The sequence below is a fragment of the Danio rerio genome, chromosome 7 (genome assembly GCF_049306965.1).
Source record: "Danio rerio strain Tuebingen ecotype United States chromosome 7, GRCz12tu, whole genome shotgun sequence".
In the NCBI taxonomy this organism is placed as follows: Eukaryota; Metazoa; Chordata; class Actinopteri; order Cypriniformes; family Danionidae; genus Danio; species Danio rerio.
The window spans coordinates 33,367,240-33,386,954 of NC_133182.1; the positions used below are offsets into that span (position 1 = coordinate 33,367,240).

At 34.2% G+C, this 19,715-nt stretch overlaps 2 protein-coding genes across 7 annotated transcripts in view; one reads left to right on the top strand and one right to left on the bottom strand.

Annotated features, from left to right (window-relative positions):
• Positions 1-4,059, bottom strand: part of itga11a (integrin, alpha 11a) — a 157,008-nt gene extending 152,949 nt beyond the window's left edge. Inside the window, exon 1 of one of the 5 annotated variants that reach the window (XM_073906539.1) lies at positions 3,728-4,059. The gene's annotated coding sequence lies outside the window, so the exon portion shown is untranslated. Of the gene's footprint in view, positions 1-3,675 lie in introns of all 5 variants that reach the window. The other 4 variants (XM_073906541.1, XM_073906543.1, XM_073906542.1 and 1 more) reach the window with 4 other exon arrangements.
• Positions 1-19,715, top strand: part of coro2ba (coronin, actin binding protein, 2Ba) — a 72,618-nt gene that overhangs the window by 42,935 nt on the left and 9,968 nt on the right. For both annotated transcript variants that reach the window (XM_683629.8, XM_073908721.1), the window contains exons 2-8: positions 3,707-3,907; positions 12,109-12,225; positions 13,953-14,102; positions 14,700-14,864; positions 16,765-16,881; positions 17,887-17,991; positions 18,859-18,955. In XM_683629.8, coding sequence (XP_688721.4) covers positions 3,707-3,907; positions 12,109-12,225; positions 13,953-14,102; positions 14,700-14,864; positions 16,765-16,881; positions 17,887-17,991; positions 18,859-18,955 — 952 coding nt within the window. The remainder of the gene's footprint in view (positions 1-3,706; positions 3,908-12,108; positions 12,226-13,952; positions 14,103-14,699; positions 14,865-16,764; positions 16,882-17,886; positions 17,992-18,858; positions 18,956-19,715) is intronic.

Here is a 19,715-nt window from a genome sequence, read left to right on the forward strand (position 1 = left end):
ATTGTGGATTGATTGGTGCCACTGGCGTAGCTGGCCTCTTCTGGCCCCCCTTAAGCAAATTTTCAGGGGGGCACCACTGGTCTATTCTCTGTATTTAAGTGTTTGAAACTGAAAATATCTCATCATATAAAACAACCAAAAATGTTATGGTTTATTAGATTAAACATTTAATATATAAGTCTATTTTAGTATTTTGGGTATTGTTATTAAACAGTGCAGCAATATGAATCATATCAAAAAGCATGAAAGGAAGAGGGAACACGACACAAATTGTGAGTTTGCATATAATCTCTGAGAGCGCTCAAGAAAATTTGTGTGTGAGCAGTGCATATTTGAGAGCAAGAGAAAATTTGAGAACTCGCAATCAGTTTTGTCCACAAACAGAGGAAATCCGTGCACGAGCATCACACAAGGTAGAGAGCAAAGCTCTTCAACGTTATGTGAAGAAAACAACGTTATTGTTTGTATGAAGTAGCCTACTTCATTAACAATATGTGCTACCATTTTACATTGCTGCTAGACGGATTTGCAACTCCATCTCTTTAGCACACACGAGATTCAATTGACAAAATTCCAATTTCACTCAATTTAACTTTGCAGCATATACAGGAGTTGTTGGTCTACTGCTACCACATTGAGGTTATGTAATTTTGGTTAATCACAAGTTGATCACCGAAGACATAACATAGCACAACTAAACTTAATGAATTAGACAGCAGTAGACCTGCAATTTCTGTGTGATGTGAGGCAAAATGGAGTCTTTTTTTTGGTGGAACTCGTTCTTGTGCATTATGCTGTGGAGACGAGACGCAGCACTGTTCAGTACTTTTTCAAAAAATTGCATTCGTATTTTTATATATCTAAGCAATGTTCTTTAATAAAAAAAGGTTTGTTTAATTAATACAGATCTTACAACCATACCTAATCTGTATATATTTTATTTTTCTGTTAAAAAGACTCGAAAAGACTCGAAAATCAAACTGCAGGACTTTGGACTTGACTTGAGACTTGTTGCCTTTGACTCGGGACTTGACTCGGGACTTGCCTGTCTTGACTCGGGACTTGACTCGGGACTTGAGGGCAATGAATTGAGACTTACTTGTGACTTGCCAAACAATGACTTGGTACCACCTCTGGTACGTGATGTCATTTAATGAATGAATGCCCTTGTATGCAAATCTCAAAGGCACAGCTCTGTACAGCCCAAGGCCTCTGTATGTCGGTTATGATTGAACAGGCCAGACAACATGCACACAAACCGCTGAATGCTTTAGGACAGCTGTAAACATTCACACAGTGGGAGAGCAGAGGAAGAAAATATGATATGATGGAAAGGTCTCAGACAGATGCAATTCTAATGCCTCAATGCTAACTGGAAACAAATGGCCAAATATGTAATATGTAGACATGCTAACTTGTTCCTGATTAGGCAACAAATATATGAATGACCCTGGACCTCAAAACCAGTCTTAAGTTGTATAAGATTATTTGCTGGAATAGACAAAACTGACTTGAACTTACTGATTTATCTTTTAATCAAATTCATTAGAATAATAAACAAAGATCCTCTTCCATGAAGACATTTTGTATTTTTTTCTCACTGTAATTACAGTAAAACTAAAAAAATAGAAATAAGCTTAGGACTCAATTTGGACAACTTTGAAAGCAATTTTCTCAATATTTAAATTTTTTGAATGCTCGGTTTTTCAGATCTTTAAATCTCTGCCAAAAATTGCCCTATCCTAACAAACCACACATTATTGAGAAGCTTATATAAGCAGCTTTCAGGTGATGTATAACTATTAATTCAGAAATGTACCCTTATAAATAGTTTTGCGGTTCACATATTACAATTAAACTAAGCACAAAGCATGCTATGTTCTAACACAAAAGCAGAAATATTCTCAATACACTCTTTTAGTCATGAGTGATGTCAATCTCGCATAAAGATTCAGATCTGACACTGATGATTTAACACTTCCTCTCCTCCTTCTGGTCATCATCTCTTCGAATCACAGCTCATTTTAGTTTCACTGGCACATTGTCACATGTCTCATTCATTAGAGCCTAAATTGTTGCTTACACACATTCCTCTAGGCTAAACTACAAACAGAAATTTACAAGCATCCAGCAACCGCTTCCTGTTTGAGTGGCTTGAGTGGCTTTTTCATTCTGGAAAATGGAGCCAAATCAGCACTGAAGGGTCTAATATCAGTATTATGCTCATTTGCATTTTGCCTTTTATATCCTTGTGATGTTGCAGGGTTTATGACGGTTCTATGAAAATAGATTAAAATCCTTTTTAAAGGCCAAATAAAGAGAACATTATTAATCCCTTCCCTTCAAATTGATCAATTAAAGGGAACACAATAGGTCCCTGATAGAGAATTTGATAATATCATATATTCTTTAAGTGTCTTTTTATATGAAGCAACCAATGAGTTGTGACTGCAATATATGATTCACTGTATCAATTGACTTATAGTAGATATTTATAAAGGAAAAGGAAAATGCAAAGGAAGACAATAAATTTTGCAGTGCATGCAACATTGAATGCCATAACCATTGCTATTTGAACAAATTACTGTCTGGACTGATTTAACACCTTAAAAAGGTGATTTAGATATTTTAAGACTATTTTTAGACAAATGCTTTCAATAGCATCTGTATTGATATGTATTTATTGCCATAATATGTGTTTCTGTTCAGTCCCAAGACTCCAAGTGATGTTGGGCAGGATAATAGCTAGTTGGGTTTTGGGTGTTGGTTTCTATTCAGTTTGTCAGCCTTGCTGGTCCATTGCAAAAACACAAATAAAGGTTTCCCACAAGAATCACACTAAAACATACTTTTCATTTGAAGGGTTGACTGTTTTAAATAATATTGGTTAAGAAAGAAAGATTGTGTTTACAAACAACATTTTAATTATGCTTCTGCCCTATGTTTGTGGTCTTACACATTTACATTATTTATTTATTTATTTAAATTCATGCCAATTTGTTCATATAATAATCCTCACGTAGGCTATAAAAGGGACATTCTACCAGAAACGCACATTATCTGTCCCTAAAATAAAAACATAAATACAGTGAATAGAAATATTTCAGACCACAATGTCTAAAATAGACTGATGGTTAAATTCTGTGAGTTGTTCTGTAAAAGAATTTGTCATTCATTTGGTTCTCAGATTGTTTTCCTTATTAAAAACACTTTACAAATGTACAGTCCCCGTCAATGTCCTTTTCCTCAGCTCAACTCAACCTACAGCTTTAATAGTTTTATGCTAAAAACTGTTATTAAGAAAAAATACTTCAGAAATAGCCATTTTAAGTTGTTTTTATTCACATCAATTGATTTAAAACATCAAATTATAAATAAATTTTTACAAATAAATACAACAAATATATAATACAAATAAACTTACAATTGTCCACATTTTCGGTCAGTCCTGTCACATTGTGTGTGTGATTTTATGTTTGTTTTTCTATAATTTTTTTTGAGGATGACAAGCTTAAGTCAGGCCCTGTCACGTTTTTTGTTAGTAAAAATGTACATTTCTGGTAGAATGTCCCAAAAACAGATCTGAGAGACTAAAGCTAATTATCAACTCTTTATGCTAATTAAAGAAAATATTCCATTTGTAATAAAATAAATTAAAAAAAGGATGTAATACACCTTATCTAGTTTGCTGTCATGTGTTTTGCAGATGTCATGGCGGCCGACCTACCGGAGCTCCAAGTTTCGAAACGTCTATGGCAAAGTGGCCAACCGAGAGCACTGCTTTGAGGGCATCCCGATCACAAAGAACGTCCATGACAACCACTTCTGTGCGGTCAACGCCAAGTTCCTCGCCATTGTGACGGAAAGCGCGGGAGGAGGATCTTTCGTTGTAATCCCGGTCACTCAGGTAACCGCTGTCACGCAGCACGCGCGCGCATTACTGTTTTTCCCTGAACCGTTTGTCTTCTGGCTTTACACTAAATTAATGGCAAAATATAGGTCGTCAGACGAGCACTAACAGCAACATAAATGCAGCCAGCCTTTCAAGAGTCTTATTGTGGCGGCAGAAGTGCAGTCTGAATGCAGCCTGTTTAGCATAGGCTAGAGCTCGTGTTGGTGCGTTTGTGGAGACTGGTGAGTTTTGACAAATGGATGTAATTGGACATGTAAACATTGCAAAAACATTATTAGCTTCACTATGGGTTGTGTTTAAATATATGTCCAAATGAGGCATTGTTCAGGCTAATTAAATACATGTCAATTTGCATGAATATCCTGCAAAAATACAATAACATTGGGTGAAATCAGGTTAAAATTTTTATTTATTTGTTTATTATATATAGAGTTCAAGTTCTTTTCAAAATAATTTTGTGAATCTCAATTTATCATTTCATAAACTAATTTAGAAAGAAATCCTTGAATAAATCGTTTTATAGGCTATATAAAATTATACATTCTACACATTCAAACTACAGAAATGAATAAAATTGTGATGTTGAACAATCATTCATTAAGTAATAGATTGTCACCATGGAATTATAAGATCCTATCTGCATTGTAAATGATTTTGAGCTTTAAAGTTTTTGCATTCAATATAGCAAACAATAGCAGTTCTCTTTCATACATTAACATGACAGAGACCCTGAATGAACCCTAAATAAATTATCAACACTTTCTTAAATTCGCAAATTGGGGTAAAAAATAAATAAACAGGGCAAATGCAGATAGAACCTTCTAATTCTAAAAAAGTCATTTTCCACCTGGAATTATAAAGTTCTATCTGGCAGATCATTAATTGTGTGTCAATAATTGTGAGTTCGACTTTGTAATTAAAACCTTTTTTTGTTTTTTAAATAAAAAGTCTTAAAATGTAAGCAGCTTATACAAATTCATCAAAATGTAAATAACTTGCCATTTAATAAGAATATGTGAATAACTCAATATTGACAAAAATGTCAGATAAAACCTTATAATTATAAGGTGACGATTTGTTAATTATGGTGATTGTTTACATTTTTCTTAAAGCAAGCACTCAATATAACGAGGTGCAAAATCTAACCCAACTTACAAAATGTGTTCATAAAGCATAATATTATCATTAAGTTACAAAACTATTTTTAAAAGCTCTATGAACAGTCACATTATTTATTTAAAAATACTGATCCAGCTAAAATATTATCAATGCATTTTGGCATGTTGCTGGACACACTCCTAAACTTTAATGTTAAACCTTGAGTAAATGAAACTGCTGCAAAATCTTCTTTTTTTTTCTCGCCTTAAAGCAACCGTCACAGCGAAGTGCTAATGGATGCTTTGCACCAATTCACATTTACATTAATTTTAGCAAAGAACATGCAGTTGTTTCTGTACAGTGAAAAAACGTAGATGAGTCACCATGTACTCTTTTCTTATAAATGCACATGTGCTGCCAGCTGGAAAAAAAAAACCCACAGGCCTGCTACTCTCTTTCTGTCAAACACGTTAGTTAACACTGTTGTAGTCTAGTATGCATTTTCTCAGCACTGTTTCCTTTTTACAATGGAGATTTCATGTGATCATCTACATGCTGTTTGTTTTTGAATCGTCAAGAAATTTTGTTTGCATCTCCATCTTTAGTCTGACCCATGACTCAATAGAATCATACAAGTCAGTCTCTCACTCAGTGGCTTGACATGCTCTAAATTAAATCTTTCTGTTACCTTGTTTACAGGCCAAGCAAAAGCCTGAGCTGAAAGCAGATGCGTTGTGTTTCCTTTGATCTATGGCTTTAATGTTGGAAAATTGTCAAGCACTAGATGCTGTAACCTCCTGGTCACTGACATTGAGTAATCATAAGTCATTGAGTTGAGTTTATCATAAGTCATCAGTGTTGGCTGGAACAGAACAGTTTTGTGTGCTTGATTAAGAAAGGAATATGGAAGACGGGGATTTTGTTAGTTTTTCCAAAATTTGAATTCTGTCAACATTTACTCATTCTTTATAGATTTGGACCAGTGTTGCCAATCAAACAATTTTGGTCTGAATAAACTTCCACTTTATAACACACAGTAAGACACTTACTAAAAAAATAGTTTACCCAAAAATCTAAATTATGCCACGCATTTACTCACCCTTCACTTGTTCAAAACCTGTTGGAGTTTCTTTCTTTTGTTAAACAGTAAGTTAACTTCCAGCATTTTTCATATTTTTCATATCCACATGGGTTTCCTCCGGGTGCTCTGGTTTCCCCCACAAGTCCAAAGAAATCATATAGTTGAATATAGCCGAAAAGAAAATGAATGAATGAATGAATAAAACATAACGGGACCTTTGGCCAGAGTTCTGAGAATATTTCCTGTTAGCTTAGAAGTTTATGAATTTAAGTTTGTCTCAAAATTCTAACGCCAATGCACAACAGCAAGTGGCAAAACTGCACAAATATAGCCCAGACAGAAAAAAAGACAGATACGGCATTTATCATTGGCGTGACAATGAGATTTTGACTCTGATGTCCCATCTTTCCCTCTAGTCATCTCCTCTTTGCATTCTGTCTGTTCTTCTGTCCCTCCTCTTGAGCTCATCCGGTCATGCTACGCTGCCCAGTGGGCCAGCAGACCCTCAGTCACGGTCTCAGCCAACTTGGATAAACTATCAATAGCACTTTTGTATTGAACTTTGAGAGTCACCCAGTTAATGTGTGATGCAGAAGGCCAGCTTTGTACTCTTAATGTGCTCATTCCTCAGCGTTTGTGACTCCAACTGGGCTCTCAGGCCATGAAAAAGACTTCAGCCCCTTTTACTTCCGCGTATGTTTTTATCTAGACACCACGTGGAGTTCTGTTTTTTCCCCCTACTTTTTCATCCTTCATCTCCCTTGAGTCTCTGGCATTCTGGCATTGACAGCTCCCTGCAAAGTTTCCATGCTTACTGTAATAATGGGAAGTTCTCTCTCACCATCACTGAAAACTGTCTTAGAAATAACCGTGAAGCTATTTGATAAAAGTTCATTCATGCATTCATTTTCTTTTTGGGTTAGCCCCTTTGTTAATCTGGGGTTGCCACCGCGGAATCAACCGCCAACTTATCCAGCATATGTTTTATGGAAAGAATGGCCTTCCAGCTGCAACCCATCACTGGGAAATGTACGGAAGTTCAATACATTAATTTTAAGTCTTTATTTGGGAATTGTTCTTGCGCAGTGTAGTTTTTTTTATTTTGCTGTGGTACATAGCTCATTTCATTTTTGTAATGCTTTAAACAAGGCATTAATACAAAATGAATTGTATCTTACATGGACCGTTGCACGATAAATAATCAGAGATTCTCATAGTACATTTGAAATTCAGACACATGGCAGTGATACAATGGCGGCAGAGTTTTGGCTTTTCAAAAAGAATTCCTCATATGACAAAGAAGCTTCAGTTGTAGGATGGAAACTGCATTCAGAAACCACGATGAAATGGCCCAAGGAAAGAGAGAGAGAAAAAAAGAGTATGAATAGAAGACTGTGGTATTCGCGATGATGTCATCATTAACTGTTTAACCGTTTAAAAATGAAACCGATCTTTTCCTTGACCTGCTAAGCTGCTATTGACTGAAGCGTCTGTGAATAATAATGGGTTAGCTGGTGCTGTAATGCTTTGGGATGATTTCACGATTCTTAAAATAATGCAGAGCTCCCCTCGGAAAGACTCGAGCAGATACACACACGCACGCACATACGCACACATATAAAAGGGAGTTGGGCTGTCTGGCAACACTGATAGGAAACTGCCAACCAGTTTAAACTACTTTAGCATAGCCAAAAGTGCTTTTTACTAGACCCACACCCTTTTTTATAATGCCTCGCTTAGCATACAGTAAGCTCAAAGAACTGAAATGCCCTTTTTTTGAGAATTTTGTTCCTCAACCATGGAAAATTTTACGCTTGGTATTAGATAATTTTGAACAGACTTTAGAAAATAGGCCAGTCATGTCAGTTTTGTAATGAGTGTAAATCTAATGTAAATCTGTGGTGTCACTTGAAATCTACTACAAAATATTATTAAATGGACTCTACCAATCTTCATTCATTATTAATAATTGCATTGTTTTTGATTACTTTTCAAAATCCGAAACAGGTTTTCACCACCTAATTATATTCAAACATTTTAACTATAGAAATCAACACTGATTACAGTTCATTGTTTGGAAAAAACGTTTTTTATTTTGTTCAGTTTAATTTCTTTCTAAGGCAAAAAAAAAAAAAAACTATATATATATATATATATATATATATATATATATATATATATATATATATATATATATATATATATATATATATATATATATATATATATATATATATATATATATATATATATTAATTGTGATATACCAAACCCACTAAAATGTAATTCATTGTGATAGCAATTTAGCAGAAAATCTTGTCAGACATACAGTATAAGGATCAGAGGGTCTTTGAATAACAAATTTGTGGTTTAGTAAATTGCCGTATAATAAAAAGATGAAATGATCAAATATTTAAGAGCAATAAACTGCAGCACCTGAGTCTTTAGGGTATAATTTAAAGATATTACAGGCTGTTGAATGACAGGGATGTTTTTTATTTTAAAAGGGTGACTTTTTGATCAGGAAAGGGTGACTTCTTGATCATGTTATTCTAAATGAATTTTAGCAAACTAGAAAAACTTTAACAGACCACAGTAGACACTTCTGTTCAACTGTTCAAACTTTGTTTTGCAAACTGAAAGAAGGCTTAGGGCATTATTTCAACCATATTATTGCCATAGGTTATTTGAAACATTATAAGTTTGTTGGTATGAAAATATGAGTATTTTAAATGGATTTAATATGTATATACAGTATTTCTGAAAGAAATTAAATGGAATTAGAACAAATTTCTGCAAGACATTTCAGTTTGGGGGGATATGATGTGTTAATAATTATGCATTTATTAAATCATAAAAAATTAAAGCCTGTGGTCCCAAAGTGTACATTTAAAATTATGTAACTGTGTGAGCTAGGATTTTTACAATAAAAACTATCATAATAGCATCTTATTGTATCTGAACCTCAATATAGCTAGGAATTGATTTAACTGAAATGATTTCACAGACTACTCTTTGCATTGTCAATACTAATAATAGGTTGACTTATTTAGTCATTTAATAAAAAAGTGTCTCAGAAATGCCTTATAGTCTCTCTGTTTAGGATGTCAGATGTGTTTATTAAAAAAAAAAATTCTAGTGTGCTCTATGAGAGCTATATGCCAGTCTAGACTGTAGGCACATCCTCTGACATCATAATTAGTGTAATCACATGGCTGTAGTCGAGCATCATTGTGCTGCTCACAATAGGAGGAGTGGCTAAATGTATGATCTCCTTTTGTCTCAGACTAAAAACTCAGACAGCGACTACTCGGCCTGATCTGCAGCTAACACATCTGTGTCAACAACCGCCCGCCGCCAACACACTCCTACACATGAATCTGTAACGGTCTTACGTGCAAAATAACACCACACAGGAATCGAAATGAGAGATAATTAGAGAGAGGCAACTGGCAAACAGAGGGAAAATTAGGCACAAAAGCTATATGTATGAGATGCTTTTGCTTTTTATGCCTAATTTTCCCTCCGTTTATAGCAATATTTTACATATTCATTACCACAATAGATTGTATATATAATAATGAGTAATGAATATAGATAATATTGTTATTGTGTACTCTTCTAAACATTGAATTATTTTGTCTTTGAAATTTTTTTATTATTTTCAGAGCACTCTTTATACAAGTTGTTCAAAGTATAACCAGTCTAAAAATATTTTTTGGTATTAAACTTGTCTTTGTTTTGAAATATTTCCTGATATTTAACAAAACAAGGACATCTTCACAGTATTTCCTTTTTTTCTGTAGAAAGTATTATTCATTTTAGTTCGGTTGAAATAGTAGATTTCACTTTTTTATTTTAAGGTCATTATTATTAGCCGTTTCTAAATATATATATTTATATTATATATTTATATATTTATATATATATATATATATATATTTGAAACATCCTTTAAAAATGACGTTTTTATCAGGCTTCTGTGTGTGGGTTCAGTAATTTTAAGTTTATGGCAAAGAGTACACTCTTTTGGAGGTCTTTAAAATGAAATAACTCAACATAAACATAGGAGTCTCAGAAAATGCTACTTTTCAATGGAAATTTCAGATGGCACTTTTTTTGCATCTGTACTCTTCATATATAGTTTTGGATTTGTTTTGTTATTTGAAAACCATTAAACGGAAGTTTGCCTGTCTTTTCAGTCTCTTTTGTAATTTATTCAAATACCATGATAATGTTGTATACTGTGATAAAGAAAATCAGTAATTACAATGCCATGAAAATACAATGCCTAGTTTGAGCATTTGAGCATATAAAATCATCATCAAAAACAAATTTGCCTTATAATTTTTGCTAATTAGTTGTCATGATGGAAATTTGACGCATGTAAATACAATTAGATCATTAAATGTTTTACCTGTAGATACTGTAAAAATAAATAGTTCATATTACTTTATGCTAACTAACTATGCATTATGCTTTATGCATTTACTAATGTCAATGAGATCTTATTTATACAACAGTTCTGTCTGGTTCTCGAATCTGATTGGCTGATAGCCGTGATATATTTAAGTAATATCAGCACCCGTACAGCCTCTTTACCCTTTGTGTATTACTCCGCCCACATACAGCCAGCAACAAGCAGACACTACAGATCTAAAGTTTAAAAGATGCTTGCTCAGCTTGCTCAACTGTCAGCTTATGGTTTGAATCCAATGTGGAAGAAAGTAGTTCCTCATACAAAAGGGTTTTTGAGACTCTCCATGTTTGATTTTGTTTTTATAAACACAATTATGCCGTCAAACTGTTGTATAAACGCAATATCACACTTGTAGCAGTGCGATATGGCTGTATATCGGCACTGGTGGGGGGACTAAGGCACTAGGCCGCAACACACGCCTCCCACCAGTGCCGATATAAAGCCATATTGCACTGCTACTCGTGTGATATTGGTCATATATATATATATATTCGAGTCCTGATCAGGAGGTAATTTCTAATTCTGATCAGATCTGGACATCCCTAATAATAATAATAATAATAATAATAATAATATATCATTATATTTTATACTTCATGTGGTATTTTTAGTTCTAATATTTTTTATTTTTAATGGGGGTGAGGTACTTAATACCCAAAGTTACAGTTTGATTTTATAGCACACATTTTACTACAAAAAGCAAAGACAAGCAACATGTGAATCAAGTTTTATCTGTTTGCATAATAAGCACACATTCAAAGCTGCACATCCTAACCAAATCAGAAATCCTCACATGTAAGAAAACATTTGAACAACAAAAAGTAGCTACCAGTAGTAGTAGCAAAGGCTTTGACATTTTCTAATCGTTCATGTTGTTTTAGTAAGTTTTGATATCCTGTGGGAAATCAAGACACTTTCTTACCCATGAAAACTCTATTAAATGAACGCCCCTTAAGCGGTTGCTGTGCTAATTGAATTCAATAATCCAACACAGAAAAAATCACAGCCATAATTTTCATCATGCTAATCTAGGAGAAAAAGCACAGAAGGGCAGAGATAATGTGCATCATTGTTGTAATAAATGCAACCAATAAGCCAGATGCAGGCCGGTATGTGAGGTGCTTTTAGATTTTCTGGATCGTCTTCAACTGATGTCTTCATTCTTATATTACAGTGTTATCTCTATGCATTGAGCTATAGATGAAGAGCCTTTCTTAAGCAGCCCACTCATGCATGACCTGAACTACAAATCCCAAAGGACCTTAGAAAGAGGTCAATGGACTAAAGTGACATCAAACATTCATAGCATCATGTCTAATGTTCTGTCTACTATTGAATGGATGACTGTGGTTATGTAGCGCCATACTGTGGACAATTGTGTGTATTACAGTAGTATTTGTGGAATTTGTGGTATTTGTACTGTATTTGTGGAAGTTACATTGTTTGTTCTTACTGTACATCCATACATAGTTCTGTTTGTATACTTAGTCACAGTAAAAATAAATAAGATAACTATCTTGTACTTGTTTCCTGCAGTTTGGCCGTATCGACCCTCACTATCCAAAGGTATGTGGTCACCAAGGAAATGTGCTGGACATCAAATGGAATCCTTTCCACGACAACATAATCGCATCTTGTTCAGAGGACTCATCTGTGAGTATTTGCGAAGAGCAAAATCAAGACAATGCTCAAATGATTAATTTATTCATTCATTCAATCATTTTCTTTTCGGCTTAGTCTCTTTATTATTTTGGGGTTGCCATAGTGGAATGAACTTATCTAGCATATTTTTTATGCAGCGGATGCCCTTCCAGCTGCAACCCATCACCGGAAAATACCCATACACACTTACCCTACAGAGAATTTAGCTTAACCAATTCACCTATATCGCATGTCTTTTGACTTGTGGAGGAAACTGGAGCACCCAGAGAAAACCCACGCGATCACGGGGAAAACATACAAAGTCCACACAGAAATGAGAACTGACCCAGCCGGTGCTCGAACCAGCGACCATCTTGCTGGGAGGTGACCATGCTCCCCACTGAGCCACCGTTATGCCCTCCAATGATTCAATCTAATCTAAAATAAATTAAACATGTCTGAAACATTAGTTTGTAAAACAGACTCTTTAAAAATATCTCTTAAATAGAAAGTTCCACTACATTTCCTGCTACTGAAGCATTTTTTATCTCAATTCATGTTAATTTAACAAAATTTAAAAACATAAATTTACTTTATAATCATATTTATATTCCATTTTTTGTGTTTTTTTATAATTAATTTTTCAGTAAATGTAAACTATCCTGATGCACATGCTGAACAGAGCATAATGCAATGTTGTATTGTTATTTATTGACAAAAATTAATAGGATTAAATGGCTCTCTGGAGTACTTGTTTCTCAGTGGCCTGTCCAGTCATAATGTCACTATAGAGTCAGTATATGTTGCTTGATTGTATAACATTGTATTTGTCTTTTAAGAGTGCTAAAACTACTTGTGAAGTTTTACACCGTAAATAGAACAAACCTGATATGTTGTGGAGTAGTTAAATGTAATAGTTACGTAAGGTTGCATATAACAGTTTGTGCAACATTTAAAATGTTTAATAAATTGCACAAGAAAAACACACACTTATTTATTTTTTGAATTGCATTTGACTGCTTTAAAATTAAATGCGGGTGATGCTGTGAATTGGGTTTAGGCTAAGTTGTCTTTAGTGTGTTTGTGTGTGAATGAGTGTGTATGGATGTTTCCCAGGTATGGGTTGTGGCTGGAAAGGCATCTGCTGTGTAAAAACATGCTGGATAAGTTGGCGGTTCATTCATTAATAAAGGGACTAAGCCGACAAGAAAATGAGTGAAAATGAAATGCAAATGTTTTAGGACACGGAATAGGACAGATAAAAAATATATATATTTTCTATATGGCATTGTGTGTATGCTTTATTTTTTATATGAAATGTTTTTCCTCAATGCATTGTTAAAAATCTCTGTTTTCTTATATATTTGTGCAAAGACATGATTTTGAAAAGTCTTTGAAAAGGCTTTGTTGCTGCTGTAATTTAAAATATAATTTAAGGAGTGAAGGATTTTAAAGGTCTAGTAATCAGTGTTGTTATCAGTGAGTGAGTCCAGTAATCAGTGTTTTGTTCTACTGATTAAAATGTTTAAATATAATTAAGGGGTGAAAACCTGTTAGGAATTTAGAAAAGTTAGCAAATAAAGTATGGAAAATATAGTTACATTACTCAATACAATTTCAATGACACGTAGTCTGTAACCTGTTCAAACTATTCTCAACACTGCCCCACAATAGAGTCTGAAAGGATCTTCATGTTACATGGGGGGGTGTATGACTAAAAAGTGTTTTGTTTGCGTCAGGTGCGAATATGGGAGATTCCTGACAGTGGACTGACAAGGAGTTTGACAGAGTCTGTATTAGAACTCTATGGCCACAGCAGGCGTGTGGGCCTCATCGAGTGGCATCCAACCACTAGCGGGATTCTCTTTAGTGCTGGCTATGACTACAAGGTAAGGACAATTTGTGTGACACAATCTGATCAACTTAAACTTACTGATATGAGCTATAAAATTAAAACATCCTAGATATGTTAGATCATTAAAAAAGTGAGTAAACCCACTGCGTTAAAATTATTATGTAATTAAAGAATCTGCATAATTTTAAACCTCAATTTAACAGATTCTCAATTTAATTATTGTTTTTTTTAAAGTGTAGTTGACAAAGAAATCTGTCATTATTTACTCACCCTACACTTGTTTTAAGGCCATTTAAGTTTCTTTGTTCTGTTGAACAAAAAATAAGTTATTTTAAAACATGTAGGTTAATGCCACTCATTGTCTTCCTAGTATTTTTTTCTACTATAAAAGTCGATGGGTGCCAGTATTATAACAGAAAAAAAGAAACTCATTAAGGTTTAAAACCTCATCAAGAGGAATAAATGATGAGGTATATTTCTATTAATCTATTTAAGTAAAGAAATGGATCACTTTTTAATGTGTTTGTGAAAGCTGATTCTGATTGTCCACAATGTGAACACGACATTGCAGCGTTCAGAAATAAAACTGTCTAAGAATGTATCAGAGGTTGTGCTTTTTCTCACCCTGTAGATCCTGATTTGGAATCTTGAGATCGGAGAGCCAGTGAAAATGATCGACTGCCACTCAGATGTGATTCTGTGTATGTCATTTAACACAGAGGGCAGCTTGCTGGCCACCAGCTGCAAAGACAAGAAACTTCGTGTCATTGAGCCACGCTCAGGCAGAGTTCTGCAGGTGCGTTCAGCCTTACAATACACACATTTAAACACTCATTTACACAGACACGCTTATGCCCTCTTTCTTAGGGGTTTTCAATTAGAAACATTTGACATATTTTAATGTCATGCCTGAAAATGCAAACTTTTAAAAATGGGTTTCAAAGTGTAGTTTTTATTTAAAGCAAAACTTTAAATTTTCTGTGTGTAAACTACAAAATATGGATATTATGTGCTCAGTATATATGCTTCAGACCACAGTTTATGCTTCTTGAAACATTGCCTGAAATTGCCAGTTGTTGGCTTAGCATATGTGATGCTGTGTCTTATCCATTTTTCACAGATCTGTGTCAGGTCCTGACGTTATTGTCTGTGTGCAAAGCTTTTAAAAGATGCAATAGCTTTTAGTACACAGTTGTTAAATAAACAAAGCCTTAGCTTTATAATTGATGCTACACACTATTTCATCATATAAATCAAGGATTTAATGGATTAAAATAGATAAATGGGTTAAAAGGAACAGTAAAAGTGAAAGTAACTGTAAAGATACTGATCATGTTACAAAAGACTTTATTTTCAGATAAATCCTTTTCAGCTGAACTGTCTGTTTATCCGTGAAACCTGTTGGAACATTTAAGCAGCACAATTAGCATATTTCATTGATTTAATAATGTTCAGAATGGTTTTTGTGTGGCACTGAAGATTAGTTTAATGATTCATGAAAATTCAGCTTTGCCATCACATTAAATAAATACCATATATTAAAATAAATAAATTAAACCCAGCAACAATAAACACAGAGAGAAATTTGAAAAAGTTCCCATTAGAAATGAAGCAAGCATATATTATCGGATCATTATTTCAATAATTATTGTAACCAATATAATGCTTTTTATTTCTTAAAAACAACCAATATGGAAGGTGTATCCTATAGCCGTAGTACTGGGTGACAATGAAAGGAGAAATAATGACCACCAGCTGACCTAAAGTTAAACCCCACTGGGTTAGCCAGTAAACGTTGAAGGTCAGACAGTAGACAGAGCTCCCATTATCTACAAAAGAAGATCGCAACCACAAATTATGGTAACACTTAAAAAAACACTCATTAATGTCAAAATGAGTGAAACGATGGTTAGTGCTGTTGCCTCACTGCAAGAAGTGAGGTCGCTGGTTGGAGTTTCGGCTGGGTCAGTTGGCATTACTGAGTAGAGTTTGCATGTTCTTCTCGTGTTTGCTTGGGTTTTCTCTGGGTGCTCCGGTTTCCCTCATAGTCCAAAGGCATGCACTATAGGTGAGTTAAATAAACTAAATTGGCCAACGTGTATGTGTGTGGATGAGTGTGGATGGGTGTTTCCCATTTCTGGGTTTCAGCTTGAAGGACATCCGCTGTATAAAACATGTGCTGGATTAGTTGGCGGTTCATTCCACTGTGGTAAACCCTGATGAATGAAATGACTAAGCCGAAGGAAAATGAATGAATATCAAAATAATACTGTGACAAATACACAACATAATCAAGTCTGAATTACAATGAAAATTTTTGAATCTGAAACTTATATTAGTGTATTCCCAACATTAATACTTAATTTACGTTATTTTCTATCAAATAAATCTAACTTTAGTGAGCATGAGAAACTATTATTATAGACTATGCTTAAAATTTATAATGTCTACAAAAATGAAGTGTATAATAGTGTATAGTCTAGAAATCCATACACAGAAGATGAAATACTGTACTTTTACAGGGAGCCTGGTTTAATCATTTATTATTTAGAGACATCCAGATGAAAGATATCAAACATCATGTAGATATTTTAAAGAATAACCTTCCTTTTTATGCACCTTTGTAAATGGACTATTGAGAAAACTGCTGGTAGAACTGATTGTTTTTCTTGGTTTTGTTTTATATTGTCAAGCAGGAGGCCAACTTTAAAAACCACAAAGTGAATCGTGTTGTGTTCCTAGGCAACATAAAACGACTCCTAACGACAGGTGTGTCTCGCTGGAACACACGCCAGATTGCTCTCTGGGACCAGGTGAGAACAACCTCTGTGTATGTGTGTGTGTGTGTGGTTGGAGCTGGAGGTGGTGGGGGGTTGTGAAGGGTGCCCAGCAAACAATTTGGTGTTTAATAGAGGTCTAATAGACATCTAAACACAGACAGCTTGGCTAAAACAAGGCTAAACTTGGGCTGTCAGTGAAAATCTAATAGACATCTAAGAATAGCCCAAAACTAGATTAGTCATCAAATAGACAGATTAGACAGACTTTATATGTGTTGTCATTCATTTCTCATTATTTGATGACTAGTCTAGTTTTGGCCTATTCTTGGACAGCTATTAGATTTTAACTGACAGCTCAAATTTAGCATTGTTTTTGCTAAGACGACTATGTTTAGACATCTATTAGACATCTTTTAAAAGCAAAACATGCTTGCTAGGTGGTCCTTGGGTCAGGCTTTGACCTGATCAAATGTCCTCACAAGGGCAATGCAACCTAAAATCACTGATGATGTAGGACCAGCCAATGGTCACTGGGAGCAAATTAATAAACACAAGCAATATGTTAATGCTGCAATGTTTTGGTCAGGGTCAAGAATGAGAGAATATAAAGTTTAAAAAATCATTATTTTTTAACATAATGACAGATGAAGCCAACAGATGACAGAAAAACAAATGTGTGGATGCTTCTGTCTGATTAATTCCCAAAACTCATCCAGAAATACACAGTCCCTGATGTCTGCATGCATTGCCCTAAAGATTACCCACTGAAAGTCATTATGTTTTCTTCTCAGCATGCTCCCTGTAATTATTGTGTGATAATCACATTCATTGTTGTTTGAAATTGTAGCTAAACACTTACTCTTAACTGCAGTGGAAAGAGAATGTGGGTTAAGACGCTGGTTGCTTTGCTCTTAACGCATTGTTAATTTTTTTTTCTTATATCGTCAATTTGTTAATTGGTTATTTTTTATTTTAAAAAGATTTTTAAAAATCTGCAAATATTGGTACAGTGTTATCTGATGTTATCTTTGACTTCAGGAGGATCTGTCCATGCCGATCATTGAAGAGGAGATTGATGGTCTTTCTGGACTACTTTTCCCTTTCTATGATGCAGACACACACATGTTGTACTTAGCAGGCAAGGTACACATTACTTCTAACTCATAAGGATTCTTATATGCTTTTAATGTTTGTTAATTGTTAAAAATATAATTAATGGAAAAAATTTAATTATGTATTAGACTAATCATGTATCATATATTATCATTTTTTTGTTTTTTTGTTGTTTTTATTACTTGTATTCTTTTAATTTGTAAATCACTTTGGATAAAAGCATCTGCTAAATCAGTGGTTCCCAAAGTGGGGGTCGTGGGACAATGACGGGGTCTCTTGGTGCATTCCAAAAGTCAAATAAATTTGATTAAATTATTAGAATTACCACATTCTATTCATAAAACTAATAGTTAATTAAACTAGTAGTTAATAGTTACATAAAGATCAGCATCATGCAAATGAAAAGCTATCACCCTTTCAATTATTATTTAAAAGATTGGTGTGTTTACGTTCGATTAACAACACAGCGATAGCGTCGGCTGCAGCAGTTTGATTTTATAACACCAGGTTAACTTTTCTGACACTTTTCTGGCAATTAAACACATTAAAAATAAATATACAGGCCACAACTGATCATTGAGAATGATCTCTAAGTGGCGGTCTCTAAAATTAAACCAAGAATAGACTTGCACTGAAAACATTGTGTCCACCAGTCTTTTTAGGTAAGGTTAATATTTCTTTAAACTGAATAATACATTTCTAAAAAATATATATATGATTGTTAAAACCCCTAACTGTGGAAGAATATTGTATATCAGAAAATATATGCCGTATTCATTGTATCACAGGTAAACATTAAAATCCACATTGGTGCCTATGCTTAATATTGTTGAGTTCCTTAAACAGACTGAATCTCACCGTCATTGTCTGTAACTGACTGAAACAGTGTAATTGTAGGGTGATGGGAACATCCGGTACTATGAGGTCACACTGGAGAAACCCTACCTGCAGTACCTCATGGAGTTCAGGTCCCCTGCACCACAAAAAGGCCTAGGTAAAACTACATCCTTTAATAATCACACAACACTGGCTGTCTTTTCAAAATTAAGTTGATCACAATGACCCGCATTGGATTTAGTGGCCTTAAGGTTTATTTTAATTTCTCAAAAATGTATAATCTTCTGTCATCATTTAATCACCCTCCAAACCAATTTGAGATTCTTTCTTGTGTTGAGCAGAAATTTTGAGGAATGTTGGTAACAGGTTGATGGACCCCACTGATTTTCAGTATTTGTTTTGCTATGAAGGTCAGTATTTTTAGTTACCAACTTTCTTCAAAATAACTTGTTTTGTGTTCAGCAGAAGAAAGGTTAGGAACAAATGAGTAAATGGTGAGTTTTGTTTTTCATGAACCATCCCTTTAAATATGTTTTTGCTAGTTATCCCCTTGATAATGCTTAATTGTTTACCTCAAAAACATGTTTAGAATGTTTTTGTGAGACGTGTATCACCAAAATTTTGTGCTATATACCATATTTGTTACCCTTATAAGTTGCACATGCATATTTGTGGTAATAGTCAAAATACAGTGCATGAGTCAGTTATACAATTTTCTTTTATGCCAAAAATATAGATAATTTAATATTTTAATTTTCCACATTCCCAACAGTCTATATGTGGGTGTGTGTGTGTGTGTGTTTATACTTTTTCATCATAAGATTTCTAGCACTTGCTCTGGGATCCAAGCTTTTGTGGATAAAAAGTATAAAATTTATTTATTTATTTATTTGTTTGTTTGTTTGTTTTAAGAAAAA